The following is a 12,720-nucleotide window of genomic DNA, read 5'->3' on the forward strand; positions in this document are numbered from 1 at the left end:
GAAGAGATGGAGGCAAGCCAGCTGATGCCAGAGCAAATTGGCCTTTCATGTCACACTGCCAGCAGAGCCACACACAGCCATGGCTCGGGATCCCTGCTCCTGCACAGCCAGGGGACTGGAACCAGAGCCCTCACTGCACTCATCCTTGTGCCTGTAATAAATCTGCTGCTTTGCCCATGCAGAGCAACTTCCTCAAGCTTCGGGTTTCCAAAACTCATCCTATGCATTTTCTGGATTTTACTGAGTACACCCTATCTCTTTTGCTTGCCTTGAAATTTATGATATCTGAGACATAAAAATATCGTATCACTTGGGGAAATATAGAGATAAGAAACAAAAGTAGTAATGGGATAAAAAACAGATCTTAATTGTGTAGCATCAAGTGTATTTTCAGTGGCTGAACGATCTTAACAGTTAGAATTAAGATGGTTTTTCAGTGTCCCAGCAGTCATTCAAACCCCACCTCAGACAGGCCCAGATATTTTAATTATTTTGATGCCTTGGATGGTGTGGCAGAATTATAACATAGCCTGCAAGTTCAACATTTCCAAACTTCTATAACCACAAACAGTTTTAAAGCTCAGCTCTTGTTCAAGCCGTGTTTAACATCAGTTAAGCCTAAACCAAACTCACCTTCAACCTCAAAGCTCTTACCTGCACGAGGAAGATGATGAGGAAGTAGAAGTTGGCAATTCTTCGAAACTGCTCGAAAAGGTTCTTGGGGAGGAAGTTCCAGAGGGTGTACTGTGGGGAGAGAGGGGCACTGAGACACTGCCAGGCTGGCAGGGAGCAGAGCCCCAGCGGGAATGGGCAGCACCCAGGGAGAGCAGCTCTGCTCTGACATGGCAGGGAAGCACAGCCAGGGGCCCGAGCAGCTCCAGAGCCAGGCCCAGGAGCTCCACAGTGCAGCTGAGATCCCACCAAACCCCACAGTGCAGCTGAGATCCCACCAAACCCCACAGTGCAGCTGAGACCCCACCAAACCCCACAGCGCAGCTGGGGCTGAGACCCCACCAAACCCCACAGCGCAGCTGAGACCCCACCAAACCCCACAGCGCAGCTGAGACCCCACCAAACCCCACCAAACCCCACAGCGCAGCTGAGACCCCACCAAACCCCACAGCGCAGCTGAGACCCCACCAAACCCCACCAAACCCCACAGCGCAGCTGAGACCCCACCAAACCCCACAGTGCAGCTGAGACCCCACCAAACCCCACCAAACCCCACAGCGCAGCTGAGACCCCACCAAACCCCACAGTGCAGCTGAGACCCCACCAAACCCCACAGCGCAGCTGAGACCCCACCAAACCCCACAAATCCCACAGTGCAGCTGGGGCTGAGACCTCACCAAACCCCACAGTGCAGCTGAGATCCCACCAAACCCCACAAATCCCACAGTGCAGCTGGGGCTGAGACCTCACCAAACCCCACAGTGCAGCTGAGATCCCACCAAACCCCACAAATCCCACAGTGCAGCTGGGGCTGAGACCCCACCAAACCCCACAGTGCAGCTGAGATCCCACCAAACCCCACAGTGCAGCTGAGATCCCACCAAACCCCACAATGCAGCTGGGGCTGAGATCCCACCAAACCCCACAATGCAGCTGGGGCTGAGATCCCACCAAATTCCTGCTCCAGCTCTCTCTGCTGGAGCACTGAACAATCAGAGGTGCTCACAGTGAGATAACTTATAAAAAGGCATTTGGACACAGGTGATTTCATTACCACATAACCCACAGTGGATACATTTTTTCCAAATTCCTGAAACCATCTTAGAGCTGCTTTTGTTAAAATAAAAAAAAAAAGAAAAAAAAAAGCCATGCTTGCCCATACAGATTCAGCATTAGGTTGTGCTTCATTATAATTTTAAGAAGGCTGCTGAATCATTTACTTTGGAAAGCATGTGGAATTTAAGAACATGGAAAATAATGGGTCTCATATCTATCTTTCAGTCTGTCTGGAATAAAAAAAAAATAAGCAGTCAAGTCTCAAGACTGATGTCCACTTAATTATAAAAGACTGGACAGGTCCCAGGCCTAGCAAATATAAAAGGAAAAAAGAGCAAGGACATAACATTCAAAAATAAATCAAGGAAGAACTAAAATTAGTGCTAAAGCAAACCATTTGTCAGTGAGGGAACTGAGCTGGGGGAAGGTGTCCTCACTGAGGCCCCTCCTGCATGCCAGGGAAACATCAATGGGAATGCTACACCAGCTAAACAGACTGAAAGCTCTTCCCAAAAATAAACCCAGACATACAAAAACAGATAAGATCCAAGATGTACAAAGAAACAAAGGAGAGGGAAAAACCCCTCTGCAGCTCAAGTACAGCAAAACTGAAGCCTAAGTGCATGCTGAGCATCAGCAATGCTGAGCACTGGCATACGTATCCAGCTGTGTTGACAATATGGAATGCCACTTGTTTGGTATTTTACTCGAATTGGCTTCAAATCTTTTGAAATAGCTTCATGAATGTCATGGAGAAAAGCTAAGCAGAAGGCAGATGGGTGTCATCACAGTTTTGCACCATAAACAAAAGCTGCATTAATACCATATGAATGTTTCCCCCCCTTTCATCCAAAGGGATAAACAGAGCATGGTTATTTTTGTCCTATCTCAAGAAAGAAAAATCCCACAGAATAAAAAAAAAAAAAAATAGGGGAATTGTATTTTTATGTCCCTTTATAAAATAATGCCCTTTATAAAATCAAAATTTGAGCTGCTGTTATCTCATGTTTTATTATACACCTGTCTTTTCTTCCCAAAGGGGATATGAGAAAACTTGACTGACACACCAAAAAAATCCCCAACCCCACAAAATCAACGTGTCCACACACTTTGCTCTCATCCAGCCTACAAGAAAGGAGCTTGTCCACATCCCCAGTGGCAAAAGAAATCCCCAGAGAGAGCTGGAGCTGTGTGCAAGGGCTGTGCCAGGCTGCTCCACCTGCAGAGGCACCTTCGCCTCCATCCTCGGGGAATTTGGGCTCTCCCAGGTTCCAAACCCAGCACCAGAGCAAACCAGGGGGGGCACCCAGGCTGAGTGAGGATGCCCTGGGTGGGCAGGGGGCTCACCTTGGAGGAGACAATCCTGTTGTCACAGAACTTCTGTGCCACGTACGCCTCGGTGTCCGCCACGGGCCGGTGCCCGACCAGCACGGTGCGCGTGCCCACCCGCTTCTCCTCCCCAGCACACTGCAAGGCAAAGAGAGACAGCTGTGAGCCCCAAAGAGCCCAAATATCTGGGTAAAAACAGCTCCTCCTCCCCAGCACACTGCGGGCAAAGAGAGACAGCTGTGAGCCCCAAAGAGCCCAAACATCTGGGTAAAAACAGCTCCTCCTCCCCAGCACCCTGCAGGGCAAAGAGAGACAGCTGTGAGCCCCAAAGAGCCCAAATATCTGGGTAAAAACAGCTTCTCCTCCCCAGCACATTGCAAGGCAAAGAGAGACAGCTGTGAGCCCCAAAGAACCCAAATATCTGGGTAAAACCAGCTTCTCCTCCCCAGCACATTGCAAGGCAAAGAGAGACAGCTGTGAGCCCCAAACATCTGCATTCACAGCTTCTCCTCCCCAGCACACTGCAGGGCAGCAAAGGGAAAGAGCTGTTAGCTCCAAAGAACCCCAATATCTGCATTCACAGCTCCCAGCTCCTCAGCACACTGCACTGCTCACTGGAAGTAAGGCAGCTGGAACTCAGAGATTCACCTCACTGCCTCAGCCAAAGCACTGAGAATGAAGAACACCAAGTTCATCTAGCAAAAGCAAAGATGTGCTGAGCCTGAACCACACCTTGGCTCAGCCATCAGCTCAGGACCACAGCCCTACACCCCACCAGGACAGGTTCCTGCACTGCTGCCCTGAGCAGGACACTGCTGCCTGCATCTGCAGCCTGTGCCAGGTCATTTTTCCTTCTTGAAGGAGAACGTGTCTTTATCAAGCACTTCGAGGCAAGTGTGAGAATTAAGGATTATAGGAATTGGGAATATAATTAGCATCTATACATCTCTTCCCAGTCCTGACCTGGAGAATCCTTCAGCTCTGGGTTTATTCATTACATGAGGAAGATGGCAACTGCACCCTCCCTTACACTCACTCTTCTGTCCAACCCTCAAACCCATGCAGGATGTCTCACCACCACACTGGCACACACAGATTTAGTGCTCAGCTCAAAAACCCAAAAGGGTCTGCTTCTGCTATTTAAAAATCTCAGCTGAAATCACGAATGATGAAGCAGACAGCTTCACAGCACAAACTCCTCGAGATGACACACACGGTGCTGGGAAGCCAGCTGGGCTTGCTGGGGGTTTAATTTAAAGCAGAATGAGATGTCACAAGTGAATGTCAGCCCCACTGCTCAGCAGCAGGATGAGGGAGCTGCAGCAGAATAACCTCAGCAGGGAAGCAGGGCTGACTGCAGGAGAACAGCCCCTGCACAAAGCCAGAAACACCTGTGAGCAGCAGCATGGGGCTCCAGCAGAGCCCAGCCACCCCTCGGGCAGTGACAGCCCCTGCAAAGCACAGACAGACCCCCCCAGCCAAAGAGAGGGTGTTAACACACAGTGAACAAAGTACCCGAATGCACCTAAAGCACCAGAGCTCCTCTATTCCAATGTAACCCTTCAGCATTTCCAACTTCTTGTCACTTCTCTTAAAGCCTTCCCCAGTCTGTGACAGAGGTGAGGCCAGGCAGGTCCCCACAGCTCTCAGGGGCTGAGGCTGCACTGTGAGCTCTGTCCCCAGCAGCCTCCAGCTCTGGCCAGCCCAGCACACACAAGTTCCTCAGTGAACCAGAAAACCTTACTTTCAAAAACACCAGAACTATGCACCAGTTTAAAAATCACCTTTTCATTCTGTCCAGGTTCCCCCTTTCATCTAACAAAGTGTCCTTGCCACAGATGCTCACAGCTAAGGGAGATGACCTGGCCAGCACCACAAAGCATTTTGTGATGCTGAACTTAAAATTACACAGAGAAATTAAAATACCCACTAAGAGCAAATGGGGGAAGAGGGGTGAGGGGGAAGGAGTGGTGTTAGATCAGGGTAAGATTTCCTCAGAGTTCAGTTTTCAAGGTTTAAAACAGGGAAGACGCTGGTCACAGTCTATGGCTCAGGGCATTACCAGGCAGCAGGGCTGCTGAAACACCAGCAGACACTCTGCATACTCCACTCAGCCACACTAATCCTCAGCCCTGCACTTGCTTGCTTTGAAACCCCCCAGAGCAAAGCCAGAACTGCCAAACGCTCCAGGATGGATTCATGGATGCTCCAGGAAAGAGCATCCATGAATCCATCTCAGCATCCTTTGTCCAAAGGGCTCGGCACAGGCAGCTTGGAAAGGTGCAAACAAAACCCAGCTAGAGAAAAGGTGCTCTGAATAAAAACATGCAAAGACAGAAGGCCTGGGACTAACTGCTGCTTTGGGGAAGGTGTCAAAACCAAAAATTTAACATTAAAACCAGTGGTCCTGGAGCAGCAACAACTGAATGGATCCTGCTGCACCAGGAGCAGAATCTGCCTAAAGGAAGCAGTAGCTCTTCCCTTCCTCTGTTTCCCACCCATGTGTGCACACCTGTAACTAAAGAAGGATTTTTACACCATGCCTACACACCTGGGGAGGTGTGCATACCACAGCCATGCTCACAGCTCCAGTGGCTGATGCTCAGAGCAGGAGGATCCTCATGGCCCACACGATGTCCCTGCACCCCGACAGAGCCAGCAGCAGCCACCAGCACCATGTGGGGGAATGCCACCGTGCTCCCAGCCACACCAGCACCACCACAGCAGCAAACTGCACCTCTTCAAACCACAAGCCAGACCCAAAACGGTTCCCTGATGTACCTGCTGCATTATAGAGGTGCCAGCCACGCTCTGACCAACCTGTGCCCCAGGAGCAGGAGGCAGAGCCATCCATCCACGCCACAGCAGCACCAGGCAGCTGAGGCAGACGTCCCCACGCTGGTCCCACCGTGTGCCCGAGCAGGCTCTGGAGCCAGGCGTGCCTGCTGAGCATCCCTGCAGCCCAGGGAGGAAGGAAGAGCTTCCCCTGCCCGCTGGCACGGAGCTGGGGAGGAGCAGGGTCAGGGTCTGCCACTCACACACTGCACGGAAACCACCGAGTTCTGCTTAAAGCACTGCTGGGGAAGCCTTCACAGGGATCTCCCAAAAGTGCTCACAGGGATCTCCCAAAAGTGCTCACAGGGATCTCCTGACTACCCATGGAGAGCCTGGTGCATGTGAAGCCTCAGAGCAGAGGAGAACCCAGACCCAGGTGTGGTGTGTGGGCTGACCACAGCGAGTTCAGCAGCAATCCCAGGGGGGATTTCACCCTCCATCCTCTATTGTTCACCTGCAGCATCACCTCACAGCGAGTGCAATGCCAGGGTAACTAACAGAGGCACTGTAACTCCATGGTGCATGCCAGCCCTCCCTCCCTCCATGGTCTAACCAGGCTCCCCCCACTCCCAGCATTTCATTCCCATTCCCTCCACGGTGTCAGAGCTGCCCACAGCCACAGCAGGAGCTGGAAGGTGTCACAGCCCATCCCTGTGCAGCCCCAGAAGGTGAGCACAGCCCAGGCTGCAGCAGGAGGGGCTGCCTGAGCTCAGCCACCAGGGCTCTCCCTTGGAGCAGCCCAGCCCAGCCCTCGTGGGTCCTTAATAGATTGCTACGTCTTAATAACAGCTCTCAACAGAGACTTAGAGGCAGATTTAGGGAATAACTGCCAAGCTTTTGGGAAAATTATAAAATATGCAGATTAGCAGGGAGAGGATTTACAGGACTTTTTCCAACTGTCTTTCATGAAAAATTTTAATTCTGATGGCAAAAAAAAAAAAAAAAGAAAATATTACTTGGATGCAATTCAAGCAGCTGCCTTGCTGCCTGGTGGGGCTCAAAAGGATTATTCAAGAAAATAAACAATTGCATTCCCTTCCTAGGCACTTTCTCACCTCCCTGGGCCAGAGGTGTTTGTGTGAGCACTGGGAGAAGCAGAGCTGTCTGTAGGGATCAGCAGTGCCAGACTGGGCATGGTGTGGGGACAGTGCCAGGGAAGCCACCCTGTGTTCCCCCACCGAGCCTGGAGGACGTGGGGATGCAGTAGGTGACCACAGAGCCACCTGCTGTACGTGTCCCTGCCAGCCAGAGGAGCTCCCTCCCTGCAGCTGGCAGACTCACAGCAGCACCAGGGGGACCCTGCAGACACCAGGAACTGCGAGCAGGGAGGGAAGGAGGCGAGGAGGGAGGGAAGGAGGTGTTTCTGAGCAGAGCCACCATCCTGTCTGCACCACCTGAGGACCAGCCCCAAAGAGGCAGGAGTCTCCTGCAATGCTTCAAGCTTCAGTTCAGAGCTCCTGCTCCACTCCCCTGGTGCCTGACCAAGCCTAACCAGTGAGCCAGTCCCTCAGCAGGGCATCCAAACCAGATTCCTCCTGAGCCAACAGCCCGAGAGCCAGACACAAATCCCAGCAGGTAAAGGTGAGGTGAGGCTGTTCTGCCAGGGGCAGCCCCCAGGCTGGCAGCTCTGCCAGGGGCATCCCCAAGGCTGGCACCTCTGCCAGGGGCACAGCCCCCCCCAGGCTGGCACCTCTGCCAGGGGCATCCCCAAGGCTGGCACCTCTGCCAGGGGCACAGCCCCCCCAGGCTGGCACCTCTGCCAGGGGCACAGCCCACCCTAGGCTGGCACCTCTGCCAGGGGCACAGCCCCCCCAGGCTGGCAGCCCTGCCAGGGGCACACACAGCCCCCCCAGGCTCACAGCTGGCTGCCCACCCTGGCTTTGCCCCGGGGCAGGTCCCGGTGCCCAGCTGCACTGCCATGGCACACAGGGCTGCTGCTGCAGCACCACCCTTCTCTGCCAGGCAGAAACCCACGTGAGTGTGTTCTGGAAAATGCTTTGGTGTGACCCGGCCTTCCCATACTTGCACCTTCTATAAAGCCCACGTTCTGCCAGAAGCAGCAGTTCTGAAATCAAGGCATTAGGGGGGATCATGGCTATTTTCTTACATTGGCCAAACTCAGAAAGCCCATCTGTGTGCCCATGGAAGGTCACCTGAGGCTTGGCATTCCACTATAAATTTTTCTTTGAGGAGACAAGAACAGGTATGATTTGAAGGTACCAGGCCAGGAGTAAAAATGCCCATGGATGCAATTAATAACCAAACATATTGATGACTTGAAGCTGCTGGAGCATTACATAGAGGCGGCACAATTACATTTGCAGCCCACAGCAGTCCCCAGATTCTCTGCCTGAGTTTGGGCAACTGTCCCTTTGTGCCCCCTTCCCCTTCTCCATCTGTGCCCCCTGCCACAGGAATATCCCTCCCCAGCACAACCTGCCCCTGCCCTGGGGAGAGGCCCCTCCTCACTGTCTGGAATCCATCCATCCTGCACCACGCACTGCACCCTGATGGCACCGGATAAAAGCTGCAAACCTGGGTAAAAATTAGCAAGCCTGGGTAAAAATTAATGGAGTTAGACTGAGTCCAACAGGAGAGGGGAACCTGTGCCCTGCAGTCACTGCTGACAAGGAGCCACTTCAAGAGGACTATTTCTAGGGCAGCTGCAAACAGAGACTTTAATTATATCTCCCATATGGAAAGCAAGTGTCTGTGCTACCTTCTGGCCCTATTTCCAGAAAAAAACCAGCAGCAGAAGTAAAACTAAAAAAACCACCAGCATTTCATTTACTACAGCTCCAGAGAGCACCAAAACCTGAACTAACTAGTAAAAAAAACTTCTTTCATGTTTGCTGAAGATAACTGTAAGCCACAACGTAAACACAAATAACTCATAGAAAACAGATCTAATAAAAACCACAGGCATTTTAAAAAAATCATCTGCCAAACCAGCACAACTACAAAGCTCAAAGACTTGAATGAAAGCACAGCTTATATTAAATAGACGCAAAAGAAAGATTAAATCACATTACTTGGCTTCAATCTCATGAATAGTTTAAAGTCTAATTGCTCCTGTATTGTTCCATTTATGATAAAAGTTGTGGAGAAGGCGACCTGATTTACAAAAAAAGCTTGCAAAAATAACAGCACCTCCCAAAACAGCCTGTTCCAGCTCCTGTTTCATTTAGCCTCAGAAGAACAAAGGAAAACACGGCCACAATTTTAAAAAGCCTCCATAAATTTACGGTAACCTCCCCAAAACATCCATCAGCCTCACTGCCCAGCCGATATATTTTTAATTGAGATTTCTTCTTGCCAATTTTCCTATGACTCTTTGTCCTCAGTCACTTCTGCGAGGACACGAGCCATGCTTTGAGAACAGCCTCAATAATTCAGCAGCTCAGACTGTGCTTACCCACACCGAGCACATCTTCCAGCAGATCTCCTGATTCACAGGGAGAGCTCCATGGATCAGAACCACCCCCCGAGCTCCCTGTGCCTGCACGAGAGGGTCAATAACAGCACAGACCTTGGGAACACAGCCAGCCAACAGGGCATCCGAAACACTGGGAGCTCATAGGCCCAGGGGAAGGGCTGAAGGCACACACTGCCCGACCTCGTTTCCCACTGGATGGGACTCTGCTGCTCACTCCTGGGCAGGGTGGGAGGCTGGTCCCTTGGGAAAACAGCAGGCTGAAATTTAAACCAGGATCCCTTCCTCTGCGCCAGGCTGGAGCTCCCACTGACCCTTCAGCCAGGGACAGAACACGGCCACCAAGGAGGGACCACGGGTCAACCCAGCTCCAGCCAGGGTGGGGGGCAGCAGGGGCAGCCATGAGAGCCCCCAGACCCAAAGAAAAGGCAAGAGCAGAAGGGGAGCCTTGGGAAAAGGGCCAGGGGGGTTTTCACAGCAGTCAGCACGTGGTGGGGTTCAGCACACAGCCCTGGCCCTGGGGATGATCCAGCAGTACAGGTGAGCTCAGCACAGCACCACTACCACAGCACAGCACCCTTAAAGCCAGGGGGGCTGCAGCCAAGTGAGGGGCACCAGCCAGAGCCCACCCCATGTCCCCTCTGTCCCCAGAGCTGCTGCCTCACCCTATGGTCAGAGGGAGGTCACCTTCAGCAAGGACAGAGACCAGCCAGGCTGCATTTCCTGCAAAGGCTGACTTGGCCAACAAAGCCACTGATAAAAACCAACAGAGACATGGCTGGGTGGAGAGAACAGGGGAAAAGGCTACTTGAAAGATTTCATAAGGGTGGAGAGAGGAAATACAGAAGTTTTTTTTCCCTATGTAATAAATTTAAAGGACAGCCCAGCCCTATCCTGGACTTGAGGAGTGCCGTGGACAGGGGTGACAGCTGAACAGACCTTTTTTGGCAGGGATTTTGTTTTTCCTTCTGGAGGCAGCCTACCCTCAAAGCAGGCAGCACTGCATCTTGCCAGCAAGCATGGCACAATGGCTGCAAGCACAGCTCCTGTTCAGCAGCACTCTGCACAGAGTCAGCTCCCCAGGGATGCAGCAAGCCAAAGCCAGGGAGGATCAACTGGGGCAGCATCGCTCCAGTGCTGCTCTCAGTCCAGAATCTGTTGCTCCTGCTCAAACACAACCACCGACCCTCGCAAGTTTTCAGCATCTCAATTCTTCTCTTCCCTCCCCTGCTGGCAGCCAGGGTTATGAAACCATTGCTCATCTTGAAATACAGGCAGCAGATCTTTATTTTTGGCAGTCCAAAAGAAAAGTTCGACCAGCATGCCGCCAGCATATAAAATCCAGGCTCATAGGAACACTTCAGGCTCGAGAACAGAAAAAGGACTTTGAGTAAGAGCCAAATGTTTTGCAGAGGTCACAAAGCAAATACAACGAGGTCTTCCTGTCTTCAAAACTCTTCCTCCCTCCTCTCCCCGGCTCAAGCTGTGCACATATGTCTGTTCATCAGCAGCTATTTTAGCAGGGCAGCAAGCTCTCCAGAGCAGTGATTTGGCCTGGCAAAAACTGAAATAAGAGCAAAATGGAAAAAACCTCCCAGTTTGCAACTGTCAGTGCTTGCACCACCCAGCAGAGCTATAATTTGTTGGTTTTCCCGTTGTTTTCTGGTCCTCTGAAAGCCTGAGCTCTTCAGTTATGGAAAGAAAAAACCCCTAAATACCATGTTATGTATCCCAGCTGGGCCAGACGTTACTGTAACCTCTGCCACCTCCAAACATTTTGCCCCTCGTTAAGTTTTCCCAGCATTTCAGAGCCAGGCTGCCAGCTGGCTGGCGAGAAGCCCATTTCCCAGGGCAGTTTCTTGCCTTTCCCCTGGGAAGCAAAGCTGCCTGGCTGAGCACGCTCCAGGGCAGAGGCTGCAGGCTGCCCTGCCAGGATGTGCCTCACCCCAGCACCCCAGAAACCAGGGCTGGCACCCAGGGCTGCCCAGAGCCATCCCCAGACCAAGCCTGTCCCCACAGGAGCTGTCCTGTCCCCCAGACACAGCCCCCAGGAGGGAGGGGAGGGCAGGTCCGTCCTGCAGAGTCCTGCCCCAGCATCCTGGGGTGCCTCAACCCCCACAATGGGTACCTGAGACCCCAGCACATCCCCATGCTCCTCACTCATGGTTCAGATCAACCTCTGCAACTCCTAAACCATGAAAACTGTGGTTTTCTAACTCTGCCCCTTGCTGTACTACAGACAAATGGTTCCACAGAAGCAGCAGGAGATGAGAGGGAAAAGAGACAGAAATCACCCACTTCACCCCCTGCTCCACAGCCAAAATCAGCTCTGCATGACCCAGACCACACTGGGAATATTTTCATCTCTGGGTACCACAGTGACCAACAGATTTATCCTTGGGGCTTGCAGGCACATGCCAGGACACTGGACCAGTGAAATCCGCCCAGCCAGGACAGAAATCCTCACCATGGGGCCTAGAACTGTTTATCTGCAGGAAATCCTCTGGCTCCTGTTGTGGCCAGGCTGGGGAGGGAAGGCAGCAGGGCAGAGTGAGCAGCGCCCAGCAGAGCTGCAGGCACACAGAGCTGAGGTTGCAGTGGCCCTCAGCCTTGCAGCCTGGGGGTTCCCCCGTGCTGCACCCCAGCAGCAGCTGCAGAGCATCCCTGGGGATGACTCAGCCATCTCCAGCCCATCCGTCTCTTCCCTAGCCAGGCACCAGGACAAGGGCGTTCCTGCTCTCACAGCCACCAACAGCAGCGCCTTCAGCCAAGGCTTCCTCTCTGCCTGAGGGCTTCCCACCCTGCACTCACTGCAGTGGCACCTGCCAAGTACAAAGTGCCACTTCCATCCATCCAACTGCCCCAGAGAAACCACCCCACAGGAATTCTGTGCTCCACAACATCAATCCCCCCATGGAAATTCTGTGCTCCACAACCTCAATCCCCCCATGGAAATTCCGTGCTCCACAACCTCAATCCCCCCATGGAAATTCCGTGCTCCACAACATCAATCCCCCCATGGAAATTCTGTGCTCCACAACCTCAATCCCCCCACAGAAATTCTGTGCCCCACAACATCAGTTTGGCTGATATGAGGACAAAAGCCCTCAGGGCATCACAGCTCATTTTACTGCACTGCCTCCCTGAGCAAACAATGTAAGAAAAGGTGAGCTGTAAGGAAGGAGGAAAAAACAAAAAGAATAAAAGCCTTCCACAACTCAGACTGAACAGAAGTGGCATGCAAAACGCCACCCAAAGCAAACAGAAAAAAAAATTCATGAATACTGCATTTCAAGGCTGGCTTTAGCCCCCTGAGTGCAGTTGAGTCCCTACAGATAGGAGCTGCTTGGCTTTGTATGAATGCTGGGGAGGAATTACACAGAAATCATAATAAA

General features: G+C 52.2%; 1 protein-coding gene across 10 annotated transcripts in view; it reads right to left on the reverse strand.

Moving 5' to 3' along the window:
• The window catches only part of ATP11C (ATPase phospholipid transporting 11C), a 55,292-nt gene that overhangs the window by 33,878 nt on the left and 8,694 nt on the right, over positions 1 to 12,720 (reverse strand). For all 10 annotated transcript variants that reach the window (XR_011681518.1, XM_071442138.1, XM_071442145.1 and 7 more), the window contains exons 2-3: positions 3,076 to 3,195; positions 655 to 744 (exon numbers count right to left, since the gene is read on the reverse strand). Coding sequence is in view for 9 of the 10 variants with exons in the window: in XM_071442138.1 (XP_071298239.1) it covers positions 655 to 744; positions 3,076 to 3,195 (210 nt within the window). In the remaining variant the exon portion in view is untranslated. The remainder of the gene's footprint in view (positions 1 to 654; positions 745 to 3,075; positions 3,196 to 12,720) is intronic.

The sequence above is a fragment of the Agelaius tricolor genome, unplaced genomic scaffold (assembly GCF_023055355.1).
Source record: "Agelaius tricolor isolate 1412-34295 unplaced genomic scaffold, bAgeTri1.0.p SCAF_17, whole genome shotgun sequence".
In the NCBI taxonomy this organism is placed as follows: domain Eukaryota; kingdom Metazoa; phylum Chordata; class Aves; order Passeriformes; family Icteridae; genus Agelaius; species Agelaius tricolor.